At 41.8% G+C, this 18,313-nt stretch overlaps 1 protein-coding gene across 1 annotated transcript in view; it reads right to left on the bottom strand.

The window, feature by feature from the left end:
* Positions 1 to 18,313, bottom strand: part of CUBN (cubilin) — a 286,894-nt gene that overhangs the window by 5,973 nt on the left and 262,608 nt on the right. Inside the window, exons 60-64 of the mRNA XM_079108165.1 lie at positions 17,672 to 17,880; positions 8,341 to 8,503; positions 7,787 to 7,992; positions 4,939 to 5,080; positions 3,578 to 3,759 (exon numbers count right to left, since the gene is read on the bottom strand). Coding sequence (XP_078964291.1) covers positions 3,578 to 3,759; positions 4,939 to 5,080; positions 7,787 to 7,992; positions 8,341 to 8,503; positions 17,672 to 17,880 — 902 coding nt within the window. The remainder of the gene's footprint in view (positions 1 to 3,577; positions 3,760 to 4,938; positions 5,081 to 7,786; positions 7,993 to 8,340; positions 8,504 to 17,671; positions 17,881 to 18,313) is intronic.

Here is an 18,313-nt window from a genome sequence, read left to right as displayed (position 1 = left end):
ATATACAAAGTATGATAAAGTTCAGATCAAAAGCAATTTCTGTATGGGAAAAGTATACCACTCAATAAATCTAAAACATTTCTCACTATTGTTAAATATATTTTAAAAAACACATTCCAAGGCTAAGTAGCTTTTCTTTTCAGCTCACAGCCTGGAAGAGACATAAAAACAGGAAGTGAGTCATTGGGCATTGGGTAGTGGGGGTGGTTTACCACCACCCTGTGAATGCAACCACATTTTGTCCTCCAGCTGGGTTCCTACTGAGCATTCCCAACCAGCCCCACTCATAAGAGCACTTGGGGAGTCTTTGGAGTGAGTCATACAGGCAATGTATAGGTAAAACCAGATCAATATGGATAAAGTCTGAGTTCACTGATCTAGGCATTCAAAATCTGAAAAGTTCGTCCATTCTGTTTACTTTAAAATCTGATTAACTGTTGGTTTTCTTTGGAGTTGCTCCTGAGGCCCAGTGCTGGTCTTGCTAGGCTGTGTTGATTTGACCCTGCTCCTGCCTATGTAAATAGCCAATGGGAAAGGAAAAGGTCCAGAGCTTGTTGTTGGATGACTCTGCCAAATGTTTAAAGGAGGTGGCCTTGGCTTGGACAGCTGCCATATTTAAGAATGCTGGAGGGCCTGACCTTCCTCTACTAAATTCTTGACTTTGGGTCTCTTTCCCTCTTTTAAAATGCTGTTGCTCTGGGAGGAAGAGTGAGACATTAATTCCCACTGAAAATGCTAAAAACTTGTCATAGTGACTTTTCTCTTCACAGAGGAATGAGATGACTAAGAGTAGAAGGCATCTCTGGGGCCTTAGAGGACACTGAAAGGAGGGGCGAGGACACTGAACACATTCTAGAGACTGGTCTCTGCCGGCAGTGACACATCGGGTCCTCAGAAAGAGCTTCCCGTTGTTCCCGCTGTGGTCAGTGCGAGTGGAATGCGAAGGCTTCTGGTGGGGTTGCCAAGAAGCCATGCCCACAATCTTCCCTCCAAAAACCAGACTCGGCTACATGTTACAGGCTGGTGTGATAGTTTCCTCTCTTTGCTTGTTGAACAGTAAATTTCAGATCTATTCTATGGAACAAAAAAAGGGCAAGCTGGGTGTACAGGTCTCACCCTCCAACCTTGCAAAGCAAGTCTTTACTTCCCAGCATCCAGCAGGCAAATGGCAAAGGCTACCTCTTCAGTAACAGTCCACTCAGACTTGAGGAGAAGGAAGAAGAGATGCACTGTGACTCTGACCTAACAGCAGTATCGAAGCCTTTCTTCAAATCCCACTCCTCCCCTGGTTTCCACTTTATCCTTCATCTAAATATTTGGATTTCCCTGGTGACTAAGGTGTAAAGCCTGAGCTTAATATCCTGACTGGCACAACAGACTGTATTTCTCGCCTTGTTTCCTCCCTGTTAACATCTGCCTTTTCCCTATTTCTGGTCACAGCAAGTATTCCCCATGAGAAAGTCATGAACCTCTCCTGGAAATTTATTGTACGATGGGTTAAGGATACTGATTAGCAGAGCATTTGAATTAATTCCAGATGGCAGGGTAGTAGAACTCCATGTCAGGAGTCAGCTGGGACACCAACTCTGTACCAAGCCAGGAATTGCAGACTGGGGAGAGCAATCAGCAAGAGCACCAGAGGCCAAGCCAGCTGAGAACGGAGGTGGAGGCGAGGATGGGGAGCAGGCTGCTGGTTGGAAGAAGCAGAAACAGCCTTTGGTAAGAGGAAAAGGCCACAGCTACCAAGAAATAGCTGAAAAGGGAAGACAGCAAAAAAGAAAGCGACCACGAGAGAAATTGCATGTCCTCTTTAACCTGTGTATCCTGTAAAGGTCAAATAATTTGGGGGCCATTTCAAGTATGGAAATCGTAACTACTCTGATCTGATCAATACACCTTATACACATGGATCAAATTATCCCACTCCACCCCATACATAGGAATGACTAGAATAAAAATAATTATATTTAAGTCCTGATTAAAGAGGCAGTGGGAAGAGCTGGATGTGGTGACACACAGCAGGAGTGTCACAGGTTCAAGACCAGCCTCAGCAACTTGGCAAGGCCCTAAGCAACTTAGAAAGACCTTGTCTCAAAATAAAATATAAAAAATAAAAAAAAATAGGCTGGGGATGTAGCTCAGTGGTAAAGCACCCCTGGGTTCAACCCCCAGTCCAAAAATAAGGCAATGGGAAAGTAAATAAAAATAAAAATCCATATCAGGTGTAGGGGAGGGCAAATAGGTATTTTCAAGTCTTTCTGAAACCTCTTGTGTTAACAAGGCTGTGTTAGAGAGCCTCAGCTGAGGTTTAGGTTCAAAGTTGGCAGAACGGAGGTGCCCAGCTCATTTAGAAAATCTCTCTGTGGATTTTCTAAAGAGAAAGGAACAGCACATCTGCAGCTATAGAATTCAAGGAATAGTGCAGATGCCCCAAACATACTGTAGTCATCAGGGAAATTAGGAAACTATTCAGTGTGATTCATTCCAAATTTATCTTCATACAAAACACACTTCTGAAGCCAGTGTCCTCCTCTGCCTCCAAGAATTACCTGAATTCTTCCTGAATTCTTCTTCAGGTAAGAATTCACATGTAACCTCCCTAAAGAGACCTACTCTGTCTCCAGAGTTAGGCGCCCTACCCGGAATCAACTCAGTCTTTTCATGATATTGTAATTGGTTCTCCGCATCTGTTATGGTTTAAATATGTAGTGTCCCCCAGAAGCTAATGTGTGAGACACTGCAAGAAAGTTTAGAGGTGAAATGATTGGGTTATGAGAGCCTTAACCAAATCAGTGTATTAATCCACTAATATGAATTGACTGGGTGGTAACTGGAGGCAGTTAGGTGTGGCTGGAGAAGGTAGGTCACTGGGGGTGCCTTGAGGTTTATATATATATTGGGGATGAGGTACCACGGATTGAACTCAGGGACACTCCACCAGTGAGCCACATCTACAACACTATTTTTGTATTTTATGTAGAGACAGATTCTCACTGAGTTGCTTAGCACCTTACTTTTTGCTGAGGCTGACTTTGAATTTGTGATCTTCCTGCCTCAGCTTCTGGAGCTGCTGGGATTACAGGTGTGCGCCGCCATGCCTGGCCTTGGGGCTTATATTTTCTCCCTGGTGAACAGAGCTCTCTGTTTCCTGATTGCCATGTCCTGAACTGCATTCCTCCTCCATACCCTTCCATCATGATGTTCTGCGTTATCTTGGATCCAGAGCTTTGGAGTCAGCCATCTATGGACTGAAACTTCTGAAACTATGAGCCCCAAATGAACTTTCCCTCCTCTATGTTGTCCTTGTCAGGTCTTTTGTCTTAAAACACCATCTGTGCTTCCCTTCAGATCATGAGCCTCTGGAGGGTCCCAAACATGTTTTGCTCCCTGTTGTAGTTCCAGTGCCAGGAACAGAAGGTGCTCAGTAAATGTTTATGGAATGAAAGATATATAAATAATTAATGAAATGAACAAGGAGATTATAAGGATTAGCAGCCATAGAAAAAAAGTGAAAAATTCTAAGTGATCCATCGTCTCCTTAAATAATTCGTTCAAATGACACCCAAATGCATGGTACCTCCAAGAAATCATGTGCACAGTCACTTGAGTCCTCGATGTCAAACGAATGAAAAAAGAGAGAAATGGTGTGATTCTGCGGGGCTGTGAGAGTAATGGTGCAATCCAGGTTATCATTATAATTATCCGGCCACCCAGGACTCTTCAGATTGCCAAATGTACTGCTGTATTGTCTGTTGCAGTCTTAGAGAAAAAGAAATTCTTGGTTAATGTGTGCTCCCAGATACTTAGTGTTCTTTCAACGTGGCAGGAATAATTTTAAAGGACCATTAAATCTGAACACACTTTAGGGAAAACTAGTCCTGCCTCTTCATTTACCTTTGAGATAATTGAGACTTAAGAAGTGACATGAACCACATCCCATAGATCTAGTAGGGGTTCCTTAACACAAACACCCCCATGCGGGGAATAAAATATGAGCAGTTTCTTTGAAGGACATCCCAACATCCTTTGAACTTCTCTGATCACAGTGAGGTATTGGTGGCTGTCACTTGGACCCTTTTGAAGATTCAAAGGCTCTACCTCCCAGGCTGAGGTTTGCATGAGAATTTCCCTTTAAATCCTTTGGTGAGTGATTTGTTCTGATAGAATGGCAATTCATTTTCTTTACCACTTTTTAGTAAAAACTACACAAGGCATTTTATTTGTTTGACTTGAAGGCAGCTTTTAATCAGGCTCAAAATAACATTAAATAAAGTGGTCTCTGAAAATAAACTTCTCATTGATAGTAACTGAATAACCCTTTCGAGGCTTTTACAAAATTGTTTCCTAAGATAGAGAGATGTTCAACTGTGTGAACGTATTAAAACTCACTGGACTTTAAACTTTATTTTTGGGGGGGTACCAGGGATTGAACTCAGGGGCACTCAACTACTGAGCCACATCCCAGCCCTATTTTGTATTTTATTTAGAAACAGGATCTCACTGAATCACTTAGCACTGGCTTTGAACTCACAATCCTCCTGCCTCAGCCTCTTGAACCATTGGGATTACAGGTGTGCCCCACCACATCCAGCTAGACTACAAGCTTGAAATAGGTGAATTGTATGACATGGGAATTTCATCTTGATAAAGCTTTTGTAAGACTGTGGTGACTCCTCTATGCTATTGGTAGATAATTAATAAAATAACTGGTCTATTTTTAAATTAACTGCACTATATTTCAGTTGGTGTTATATTCACCTTACCTCACCAGGAACCAGCTTTAGTGATTTGCTAACTTGGGCCTGGATTCTAGTTCAGAGTCTTACCTCAGGTGGGCATGGGTTACCTTAAGCCCCAACCTACTCTCAGGAGTCAGTTCTAGCAGTCACTGTACCCATGGCCATATTTCTTGAGGAAGGATGAAGTTCCAGGGCTCACCTGCAATCTGATAGGTGAAACTCACTCTGGAGCTGCTGTTTAAAACTTCAGATTTGAAAATCACAACAGCAGTGCTTGTGGAGGAATAAAACTCAGGCAGGGCTGAAATGTTTCTGCCACAGAACTGGAACCTTTCATCACTCTGAAATGAATGGAAACCACATCATGTTAGATTCAGTTTCAGGAGAGGACAGCTGTTCCAGAAACTCTACTGTAAAAGCATGGTTTATGTATTCAGCCACAGCAGCTAGCTCTAGTCTCTGAAGCACTCTGTAGCAAGACTTACCATTAGCCTTGTCTTGACAAATGCCCAACTTTCAGGAGGAGTGGGAGACAGGCGCCACGGGTCTGTTGAAACTATGAACAGACATCTCCCTGCAGAAATCAAGACTGTTCCCTTCCCAGGTTACATTGCAGCTGAGGCCTGTGTCCTTGTTCTGAGCAACACCCGGTGTTTGAGCTCACTGCAGGTCTCCTACTTGAGCCTTTCCCACAGTCCTGGGCTCATTAGACTAACTGAGACCCTTCCCCTAATCTAGCCCTTGCTCCTCACAGCAAACCTAAGCAGAGCCTTTGGCATTACTTTGTCTCCCCCAAGGCAGCCAGTGCCTATCATGTGGTCCCTGTTCCCTTTTATAACACTTGGGGGACCCTTGTCCCCTCTTAAAAGCACTGCGTAAGTGCAGTTGAATGCTTCATTCCTACGCAAAACCAACTTGGACCAAAGTCAGGACGCTGGCAGCCTCTCAGTGACAAGTATCTGTCTAATGCCTGCTGTTCTTGGGCACCTACTGAAGGCGCATGTTCCACCCCAGCTGCAGGCTCCTATTACTGATCTGTGCTTCTATGCCCACCCCTATCCCACTGCCCACTACTACTGGTCCTTTCCTAACTGCCTGCTGAACCCTCTGAACTTCAACTGCATTGTTAACCACCCCCTGTCTACATCCCTCGCCTTTCCACTTTGTGGTCTTAAGTGAAACCTGGCTTTCCAGCAACCTACTGGGGGAGGCCATTCTTTTTCCACTGTCCACAATTCATTGAGTAAAAATGGCGGGGAGGGGTGGGGGAGCATTTCTTCATGTTCCTCACGGCAGCTTCTGATCCTCTTTTGAAGTCTCTACATGTGGTCAAAGAGACTCTCAGACCCTTTTCATCATTTTTATTTACTTTCCTCCTGGTTACTTCCCTTCATTTATTAAAGATTTGTGGTATCTTATCACAAGTACTTTTCTGCATCCCAGTTCCTTTCTGAACTTGTAGAGGTTTGAGTGATTTTGCAGACAGTTCATTAAACATCCCCACATTGAACTTTTTAACCAGTGAGGTTCATGTCCACTCTCTGTAGCTGCCTACCCCAAGGCCAGCAGCACACCTAACATCCTCTCTAATGCGCCACCATAGAACTCTTTGACGATCTTCTGATTAGGGCTTCTCTTTCTAATCTTAGAGAGCTTAGAGTTCCAATTTCTCCCAGCCCATCGCCATTTTTAAAAATCCTCTTCTCTACCTACCCAAGATGCAACCCCCTGTCCTTTCCTTATTCATTCAGTTGAAGGACATTATTCAGTTAGTACTGGGTCTTATTGGAGGCAGGTCCAGCTGCTGTCAAGTTCCTGTGTTGCCTTGTGCCCTGTCCATGCCATTTTTGTGTCTAATTGAGGGGTCTTCTCTGTTCCCCATTGTCTCTGCTTCATAAAGCAATGGGAGATTGAAAGAGCTTTTTATACCCAAGGGACCTTATCCCACTTGGTTACAAGTCCTTCTGGTGAGGTTCCCACTGGGGAGTAGGAATTTGGTCCAGACACTGCCAGCAATGGAATGATGATGAGCCAGGGTCTTGGTCACCACGGGAGCACAGCACTAATCTCAGTGTCTAAGACTTGCACAAAATCAGTAAAACTGGTGTCTACTCAGATCTTGGACCTCTCCACATTGGAGTCAGATAAACTGACTCCCCACCAAGACAGGGAAGTGTAAGAACTAGGGAACCCCAATATTTATAATAAGGAGGACTGTGAAATTTCTGAAGGTGACAGATGGGATTCTGCTACTGCCAGCATTAACAATCCCCTTGGAAGGAACAGGTTAGTCACTCCCAAACTGTGGAGACAACCCAGATATTCCCAGATATTCTCCCTGACATTCACTCTCGGTTCTTGAGCCCTTGTGTTACCAATTCCCCTAGGTAATTTCATTACTCTCATTATTTCAACTACTTTGCTATATAATGGTGATACTCTAATCTGTTCACATGACCCTGCCTCCACCACACCTTGCTCATGGGAAAGTAAGACTCAGCTTTTCTTTTTTCTTCTTTTTTCCTTCCTTTTCTAACCAAAAGATTTTTTTTCTTTTTATTATGTCTCATATTACCATGAACACAGTGTCACTGGCATGGCATGAAATAGCTTGTTGGTGGATTTTCCTGTGTACTGGGTGGATTCCTTGGATTCATCCTATATACAAAGCCCACCAACTAGAAGGGTTTCTCCAAGAGCGGCTCATGGAGTTCCAGTGTTGGTACCAGGACACTAGAGATGTTCATCAAAAATTTAGATTAATGGGTGCTATGTGGAGGAATCCATCTCAGAGGTGGGCCCTGGGCAGTATGCCTTTTTAATAAGATGCCCAGATGATTCTTAGGCATCTGAATGTTTGAAAGTTCCTAATTTACAGGACCAAGTCCAAGTGTGCCAACTGAGAAGGCTTTGGGTATGGCTGAAAAACACCATTCCAGAAGTAATTTTGAGGATTTATTGAATCACACCTTCATCACTTTGAGTGTTTTGCAAATACTAGTGACAAGGGAGCTAGATGTGACTGTCATTCATCCCATAATCATTACCTCTGGTGAGTCCTGAAGCTCTAAGTAATTCTGTGCACAGTCTTGTGAGTGTAGCTGAAGTGCCCACACAGTTATCTTCACCTGCTGGTGGGGAGGGGCTTCAATGACCCAAGTGCAGGTGGAAAATGGAACATTCTGGTTTGATAAATAGGGTGACGAAGTATTTTGTGGGGTCCAAGTTGCACTGTATGTTCCACCACAAGGCACTGAAGAGGGAAGAAAGAAACAATGTAGGATATTTCACTCATGTCTCCTCACACATACAGTCTTTAAAAATTCTGCCTTCCCTACCCTGCTGGCCCACAGGAGAGACATGACATTTTTCTACTAAGGATTTAAAATATATAGTTTTGACAAACAATCACCAAAATTGCACCATAAATTAAAGACAGAGGAAATGACATGAGTTTAGTAATCAATGAAGAGAGTAATTAACATTAAGTTTATTGCTTAACTTTGAGTTTAGACATAAGAAGAATGCATTATTTTTAGTATACAAATAAACATGTATTTCATAACCTATATTTAAAAAAAAAAAATCTCAGTTTACTCACTGTCCACAAAGGTATATGTAGCATTAAATCCTTCTCTTTCTAGAGTTAGGTCACTGACAAATTGAACCGTGAGGAAGTTACTGGAAGAGATAAAAGGAGCAGGTATGGTAGAACCACAGAACGTTCCAGCCAGTTTGGTGTTTTCACTCTCTCCGTCATAGAGCTGGAAAGAAAGAAGTTCCTCAGTTCTCCGTTATTCACAGGGAAGCTGCACATTTTACACTAAATTGGATACAAAGTCACCATAGGTCACGACTAAGGACCTTTACATTGGTGGTCTTACAGCTCGTCTTTATTCAGGAGCAGACTCGTGATGGAATCAATGATATTATAATGATTTTCAGAAAAAACCTGGTGCAATGCTTAACATTTGGCTTCTCTTTGGGAAAGTCATGTACAATTTATTAAATAATGTGTCATTAGAGTAATCAAACCCATGGCTTCCTTTTTTTTTTTTTTTTTTATTGGAAGTATTTTTTTTTCCCATGGCTTCCTTTACTTCTGCTGGGGCCACCACTCTGGTCCAGGTCACTGTGAGTCTTGCCTGGACCATTGCTGAAGCCTCTTTATGGGGTTCCTTCCTTCTGCTCTCCCTCCTCTTTCTTCTATTCTCAAAATGTCAGCCAGAGGCTACTGTTAAAGTGAAGTCAAACTAGGTCACTACTGTGCTGAAGAGCTGCCTGCTTGCCTCCCATTCTCTCAATACAAAGCCAAGGCCATGACCAGGCCTAACAGGACCCGGAATCTGCTCTCCTCCCACCCTGACAGCTCTCATTTCTTACTGCCTCTGTTTTGTTCACCAACCCAGGCACAGCCCTGCTTTGTGGCTGTTGTGTTTGCTGTTCTTTTTGCCTGGTTTCCTCTTCCCCTGTGTCCACATAGCTTGTTCTCCGACATTCCTCCAAATCTTTACTCAAATGTCACAGACCTGAGAAGGTTTTCTCTTTGTAAACTCTCCGAACATTCCCTGTCTCCTTTCCTGCTGGATCTTTCTTCAGAGCCAGTATTACCTTCTACATACTACGTACTTAACTCATTTGTTTATTTATCTTCCCGTCTAAAGGGAACGCGAGTTCCATGGAAGCACAGATCTCTGTCCTGTTCACTGCTATGTGCCCAGACTTCAAGCATGTCTGCCACATAAAAGGCACTCCACAAAAACCTAGTAAGTGAAGAAGTGCTTTGATGTCTCTCTCTCACTACCCACCTGCTTTAGTCTGTTTTGTGTTATGGGATTGAGTCAGTGGTAGACTGGGTCATTTATTTCTCACGGTCTGAAGGCTGGGAGGTCCAGGATGGAGGGGCTGCATCTGTGAGGGTCTTGCTGCTGCACGGTGACCAGGTGAGAGAGTGGGAGCCTCTAGCTCTACTCCCTCTCTTCTTATAAAGCCCTTAGTCCCATCCTGGGGTCCCACATTGATGACCTCATCAGACTCTACCTACCTCCCAAAGGCCTGTCGCCAAATACCAACAATAATGAATCGGAGTATTAAGTTTTAACACAGAACTTGGGGGACACATTCAAACCATTAGCATCACCCCCTCCAAACTCTTCTTCCCAAATCTTCTTTATCTCAATGAATGGCTCAAATTCCAAACTCCAGTCATACTTGATTCTCTGTCCTTCCTCTCTTTCCTTCTGTCTGTCTCTGCCATCACTACTCCCACATCCATTTCATTTCACCTTTAAAATGTAACTCAGAGCACCCCATTCCCCATGGCCATCACCACGACCCTTCACCTTTGTCTTTGTGACATCTTTCTAGTGGATCTAATTCCACAGAGCACCTGCAGTGCCCTCTACCAAGCTGCCTGAGTGTTTGTAAACTTAAATCAGATGGTGCTCCTGTTTTCCCTAAAAGGCTCCAGTGGAGTCTCATGGTGCCTAGTGTAGAATCCTTGCTCTTTACCATGGTCTGCAGATCCCACCCAATCTGACACCTCCTCTCAGAAGATCACTGCTTCCTGCAAGTACTTCATCCTAGGAGGACCCTGCCCACAGCCTCTGCTATTGCTGGCATCTCTTTCTTCAACTCTTGATCCTTTGCTCAACTTAAATGTCACCACCTCAGAGTGACCAACCCTACCCAGTATTGTCCTTCCCCAACATCATCCTGCATTGTTTCTTATAATCAAAACGTATCTTGTTTCTTACATATTTGCTTTATCTGGTTTCTCAAGAAAAAAAATCTGAGTCCCATAGGTAGGGGAACTTTGGATTATTCACTGTGATGTCTTTGGAACCATCCCATCTACCAGAACCTTCTGCAAACACCTGAGGGATTGGATTTCTTGCAAACACCTTGATAGGCAATTTCTTCCCATCTGAATAGTCTTTGCTGTATTTCTAAAATGAGTATTTGTGTTTGTGTAGCTCCAAATATTGAAATCCTAATAGAACTTCAGAACAGCCACCACTACTGACATTATTTTATAATGCTAGGATTATGTAAAATAGAGATGATTAGTCACTCCAAAACAAAAAGTAAAGTAAGTTTTCCACTAGATGGCACTGTCTCTCCTACTTAAACATTTCAGCTAATTTTAGAGCTATAAGAGACTCAAGAGTTTTATAATCTAACCCCCCTCATTTTGCAGAAGAGTACATTTGCCAAGTTTGAAGTAAGTTGCTTTTACCCATAAGGTTTCATTATGATCATTACTGTCTTCATGATCACAATCCTATTAGCAAGCATTTTTCTTCTGTGTACCAGACTTTAAAGCTATAAAGCAGTTTATACCTTTAAGGTGCTCATGGACCAGAGAGAGAAAAAGTCCATAAATTAAGTATCTCTCTCTCTCTCTCTCTCCACACAAACATGTGTGCACATGTGTGTGCACGCATGCACACACACACACACACACACACACACACACACACACACACAAGGGGAGTATGTATAAATCATATAAGGAAACATGGATGAAAGAATGGAAGTGTGTTGGGGATGCTGGGGTCAGGAAAGACTTCACACAGACACTTAGGTCGGCACTTAACAGTAAGTAGAGACCTTCCAGATCTACAGGAGAGAAAGGACCTCCTAGCCAGGTGGAACAGGAAGCTGAAGACATGGATGTATGGGATGCATGGCACGTGTGTTTGTTGGGCCTGGAAGCTCGGGCGAGAGAACAGGAGAAATGGGGAAGTGTGCTGGACTAGGCCATGGAGTGCTATGCCTTTTGTGCCAAGGAGTTTAGAACTCACCCTATAAGAGTTTTGAGATCTGACTGGGTTTTAGATAGATAACTGTAAATGTGAAGGAAAGTAGGAGGGACAAGCCAGGGCTGGATGGAAGGGGATTATGCACGAGCCTAGCTCTATGCTGCCATTGCATTTGTTCACTCTCTGCCACAATAAGGCTTCCCCTAATTGAACTGAAATAGACAGCTGTTGGTCTCTGTATAATGGACATGGGCACCTGGACTTCTGTGCAGTCAAAGCTGAGATTTTCTGCATCTTGTCTCCCACCCTCCGAAGATAACCTGTCTCCACTATGGACTTCTGCAGGGTGGCTCCACAGTGTGCTGTAGGATACACTGTGCAAGGCTGGGGAGGGAAGTCACCTGTGGAGTAGGACCCAGATGATGCCTTCAGGACCTGGGTGATCACGTGCAGCTCTGCACTGTCTTCTGGGAACCCACCTTTGCTGGCCTAACTGCTTTAGACCTGGAGCTTGAATTATATCTTGTAGACGTGGGTAAGTGCTGAGAAAAACTTTGTGTTTTCTCAACTTTTAAACTCTTTGACAGTATTAGACTCTACTTAATACCTGGAAGGAATTGAGCAAATAATTCAGTGGAGGACAGTCTCTGAGGACAGCTACTATAAGGTCCTACAGTTTACCTGGCCATCAATTTGTGCAGTTGAAGAAAGGGGAAGGAAATTTTTGGCTTCTAATTTCTGAAAACTTTAAATACACAAGAGCAACAGACTTTGAAACTGGAAATTAATTCTTTTCAAAATTAACAATAACTCCAGACATTAATTTCCTTAGGATTTCATCATTTACTAGATCCCAGGATATTTAATAACAGGAGGACTCTTATATTCTTATTTGTAGTATTTCTAAGTTGCATCTTAGAGTATCTTCATGGAATGTTTTATCTGACTGCAGAACTGCTCACAGGCTCTGCTTGACAACAGGCTGTGGGGATAAACCTGTCATGGGAAAGAGAATATAGGGTAATTTTTTCAGGTGTGGGGCTGAACTCTGGGGTGGAACCTTCTGGGTCGGAACTATGCTAGTCTTAGTGAGCTCAGGAAGAGCCACACAAAGAAGCAATGATTAGAGCCAGCCCCAGTACAGGTGTTTTCATAGTATGTGTTAGTTTTTTGTCCCTGTGACAATATCTCTGAGATAATGAACTTAAAAGGAGGAAAGGTTTATTCTGGCTCTTGGTTTCAGAGGTTTTAGTCCAAGGTTGCTTGGCCTTGTTGCTTTGGGTCTATGGCAACGTTGAACATCATGGCAGGAACTCAAGGCAAAGGCTCACCTCATGGTGGTAGGGAAATGGAGATGGGGCTGGCGTCCTAAACTCAGCCTCAGGGGCACGCCCCCAACGACCTACTTCCTTCCACTGGCCCTACCTCCCAAGGATTCCACCACCGGCTAATAGTGCCACACACTGGTCATCAAGCCTTTGACACATGGGCCTTTAGGGGACATTTGAGATCCTTTAAGATAGCAGTAAACATACATATTTTCACCTTAATGCTCTTTTCCAGTTCTTGGAACAATATCTGGAATGAAATAGGCTGAAATTGACCTTTACTAATGAGTAACTGAGTGAATGAGTGGTAATGAATCTGACGCCTGTATGGATGGCTGATCCTCTCCTTAAAGACCTCCTCCAGTGGCTGACCACAGACCAAATGGTTAAGCCGGAGTTGAGACAGAGGCTCCCAGTGAGATCAATACCAGGCCCTCGAGAGTATTTTGCACAAGTGTGGTGTTTCCTGGGTTTATAACTGGCATTTGTAACAATAATTTGGAACTATAACTGGCAGTTAGTGTTCAGAAGCCCCACGGCTGAACCCCACAGCACAGTTGGTGTAGACAACTTTCATCTCAGATGGGAAAGGAAGCCTTATAAAATACTGTTGATGAACAGAGCCACTGATCAGGTTGAGGACATGCTGGGGGACTTTAGGAGCAGCCACCTCTTTTCTGCTGGTTCCATGTTTCCTTTCCATAGCAGTCAATTAGGATCACATTCCTGACCCTCCCTGCCACGTCACCACTCTGCACCAAAGGGATATCTGAACTCAGAAGGGATTTGGGGACAAGAAACTGGCATGAGACTATGTAGCTTACAGTCCCTCTTTTTCTCCTTAATTTTGGTAGCCAGCCTCCTGCAGGAGTCACAGTTTTGTGATATTCCCCCCAATTTTGTGGAGGGTAACAAATGGGTTTAAGCTTCCACTTATTTTCACGAAACTCTGCTGAGCCCATGGAGGAAGCTTTTCCTGAACCCTCAAGTGAAGCAGGCCAGATCCTCTACTGCTCTACATTTCTACATCGTTCATATTCAGCATTTTTGTCACGTTGCAGAATAATATATCTGCTCACATGTCAGTCTCCTCCACTTGACTGACAGCTCCTTGGAGCTTTCCCTCCTCACATTAAGTCTTAAATTCTGCACATCTCCAGGGCCAGGGGCAATGGCTGCCAAATGACCTCATGAAATGAATGTGATGTCAATTTTAGTAGCAATTGCTCAGTGAAATACACATTTCACTATGTACCACGGGTATCTTACTCTTTAAACAACAGTTATAGAATTATGAATGAATAGTGGAATTGGCATGACTGCTTGTCTATCTACCTATAGAGTTGAACTAAGCTAGCTTTTCTAAAAAGTGACTTTATTATAGTATCTCGGAAATGATCTAAAATGCATCAAATATCCCACTTATCACAGAAGATCTCTTTAATAGACACCTGTCAATTTTACATTCCAAAAGCTGTTTTTCAGTCTGCCAGTTACCAGAAGTGGGAAAAGCTGCAAATTGAGGGAAATTGCTGTCTCAAGCAGGAAAGCAAGAGTATATCTGAACACAGTATCTTTGGGGGATAAAATAAATTTTATTATGAAGTAAGAAAACAACTTACTGGTTTTGATGTTGCTGTTTCTGTCCTACATGACTTGAGGGAGGAAATTCTGACAATTATAAGCTGTTATATGACATTATCAAATCACATGGATAGAAAGTCTTGAGAGCAAATTTAACCAGCTCCCCTCCCAGCAGGACCACACTCAAGACATCCAAGATGAAATGAAATTTATAGTTTATATGTGAATCGATTATTTTTAATATTTTAAGAAAAGGAAATTCCACATCCTCCATCTTATCTGGAATTACTCAAAGGGATAAAAAGAGAAGTCAATTTGTCAATGAATTATGTCAAGTACAGTGCTGAACACTCTGATATGAATTATTTTTATGCTCAAAACAGTTGTGCAAGGCAAATACTATTATGTTGTTCTTAATGAATGAAGTGATAAGGAATCAGGGAGATGAAGAAATCTGGTAGCAAAATTGGGTTTGAGTCACCATACTGTCAGTCTCTAAAACTCATTACCTTTAAGTAAAACAAAGGGAATTCTTGAAGTCTTAAATATTGGTTTCAGGTTGTTTGGGTCTTTTTGGTCTCATTTTAGGACAGGAGATTTCACCCTGAGTTGACATTCCTGTTATCTCCACTGTGCCATGAACTTCCTTCAATCTGGCCTCTGTTCCAATATTTTATTAAAACAATTGTCCATGGAATGGAATGAGTTTGTTCTTCAAACCTTTCTTGGCCTCTAATTTGCAATTCAATAGTATGGACCACCATCCTTGGAAAAGAATCTTCCCCTTGACCCCAGTGACATTACACCATTCCTGGTTTCCATACTGCTTTTGTAGTTCATTTACTTCTTTTCCTGCCACCTCTAAATGGGTACCTCCTGGAAGCTGAGAGCAGTTTCACACTGTCTAAGAAACCATCGTTTCTTTTGATTTAAGGCATGCTTGGTTGCTGTCTCTACTCACAGAGCTGTCTCCTTACAGGAGCTCAGTCCCATTTTCTACCCTCTTCAATCGCACTTGTCTGTCTTGCCATCACCAAAACCACCAATCCCTTCCTAAGAGTACTTGCATTTTATTTTTCTGGTGTCCTAGTCATGGTGCTTATCATAGTAAAAATATAAGCCTGTATAATTAAGTGCTCGAGTTTGTATTTCATCTATGACTTTTCCTTCCCTTTCTTTTAAAAAGGGTTTCTTTAAAATTTAAGACAATCCTGGAACTTACAAATTTTTCTTGCACTTGTCCTGCTGTACCTGATTCCGCACCCTTCTCACCTTAGAGGGACCTCTCTCTATCCCAGGAGCTTCCAAATCCCCCTCTCCTTCCAATCCACCCTGAATGCTAATTCCAGGTTACTCTTCCTTAAAAACTGCTCTCAGCAAATTGCTGACTCAGTGGGAAACTTTCAGCCTCTTCTTATTTTCAGCTGCACAGAATTTAAATTTATTAGTTTGACTTCCAAGAACCTTTGTAATCTGTTTTCTCTACTTTAAGCAATCTTATTTCTTGTTACTGTAGCAATATTCTGCTCCAATAAAGCCAACCTTTTCATTCTCTAAATAAAATGCCTTTAAATAAAATGCACATTCTAACTTATACTCTCTCCCCATGCATCTCTCTCTCTCTCTCTCTCTCTCTCTCTATATATATATATATATATATTTCTTTTTTTTTTTTTTTTTTTTTTTTGGATGTTCATCTTGCCTAGAATTCTCTCTTGACTCCGGTAAGTTTTTCCTCCTCTATGAAGTTTTTTTTTTTTTTTTTTTTTTTTTTTGTAGTGCTTGAAACTAGGACCTTACACATTCTGTGCAAGAGCTCTATCACTGAGCTATGCCCCCAGCCCCTTCCCTTTCTTGTAAATTTGCACATTGTTTCAAACCTGCATCTACTGTATTAATTTATACTTGAATGGTTATTACCCTGAACTAACTGATCATGGTGGATTTGCATATATCATCCCTTAATTTTCCAAACAGAATTAAGCTCACCATGGAAAGAAGTCTTGCCATTGAGGTTGATTTCCCCTTGAGAGTATATATATTGACTGATACTACTTATCTGAATTAATATAGCCTGATACTTACAATAATTTAAAACTAGAGAGTCATTTAAAAATTAACAAAGAAGTTTGGTTTACTTTTTTAAAAAAGGAATATAAAACTATTTATTGACCTCTCTTCACCAGTATTTACAATAAAGTTAATAATATACAATTGGGTAACATTCTGATTACTACAAAGCTATTTTCCTGACTTGTGTTAAACCAGTAACCCAAGTACTGAAAAGATTGAGCCTACATGTAAGGAATGAGTTGGGGCAAAGAAAAAAACATGCAGGTCAATAATTTAGACTATAAAGATTTGCTCACCCATTTATGTGAGTGAGCCGGTTGTAAATTGACAACATCTCTAACTGTCTGATTAGGTTTCCATGAGCCAAATCTTATGACATTCCATGAATCATGACCTTTTAGCACACAGATTTCAACTTTTTAAAAAAGGAATGGCTAACTAGAGGAACCCTAAAATACTCACTTAAGTCTTGCTTAGCTAATTAAATTAGGATTTGTCTAGTTTTCTTGTCTTGGTGCAGAAGTTGTTGATAGTGATAATATTTTTCCTTTCCAGAATTTTGCAAATAAAATTGTTGCCTTTATGTGACTGTAGATGTAGATTTGGTGTGGCTTCTTTTAATTATCCAATTTAAACTGTTCAATTAACTACAGAACCATTTATTTAATCTGAAGTGTTATGACTTCAGGGAAAATTTCAATTTAACTTGAAGTGACTTATTTCTTGGTTTACTTTAAATGCAACTTGAAAACTAAGATATGTTTTTCTACATAAAAGTAATGAGAAGTAAGTCTAAAAACCTAAGAAATAGACAAATTAAGGGATGATTACTTGCATTGCAGACATTGTCATTTATTTTAGAATTTGCCAAAGGCTTTTGAATATCTTTTTCCATACAACGAATCTTCCCATAAAGCATCGTTTGATACAACATTGATGAAGAGGGAACTGAGTCACAAAGCAATTGTAAAAGCCACACAGAATTTTTGAGCCATCCATATTAAAGATTAACTTGATATGAGGATATAGCCTCTGTAATATTATATATTGCATCATTGAAGAATAAATCATTGCAAAAAGCAGTAGTACTCACCATATCCAAGACTTCTTATATGGCTTCAATTGGAACATATTATATTAAAGCCTGGGATTACTTCACACCGCCCTAATATCGTAGCCTTACCTTTACATAATCATAAAGGCATCGTTGGGAAGTAGCCATTGCCTCCAGAGCAAACGTACTGAAGGTGAGTTGAACTAGTTTGTTTACAGGTGCTATTATGAGCCATATGCAGTTTAAGCCTTTGTCATATAATCCATTTGAATCAAAATCAGGAGAGACAAAGGTACTATTGGAAATTGTCAGATAACCACCACATCCGTGTTGCGGCCCTGTGAAAACAAAGACGTCACCATGCAGACCAAGCAGAAGAGATGATGAATTTTACGTAAAGATTTTGTTTAGTTTTGTCCTTTTTTTATTTTTGTGGTGCTGGCGATTGAACCCAGGGGCTTTCTACTACCTAGCCACACCCCCAGCTTCTCATAAACATATTTTCTTATTCTTTTAAGACGGGGTCTCACTAAATCGCCCAAGCTGGCTTGGAAGTTGCAATCTTCCTGCCTCGGCCTCCAGAGAAGCTGGGATTACAGGGACGTATCTCCATGCATGGTGGAAGGTATTAAAAGGAGCATAGGTCCATTTTCTGTCACACTTCTATGATGAACATTATCAGACGGTTCCTGGAGCTTCTGCAGGACCGGGGAGGTGTCTTTCCACTTGCCTGGTTCCTTCTCTACTTTTTTCCCTCTCCACTCCCACCAC

The sequence above is a fragment of the Sciurus vulgaris genome, assembly GCF_902686455.1.
Source record: "Sciurus vulgaris genome assembly, chromosome: 12".
Lineage (NCBI taxonomy): Eukaryota > Metazoa > Chordata > Mammalia > Rodentia > Sciuridae > Sciurus > Sciurus vulgaris.
Note: the sequence above shows the minus strand (reverse complement) of the source record. Positions and strands in the feature narration are given on the sequence as shown.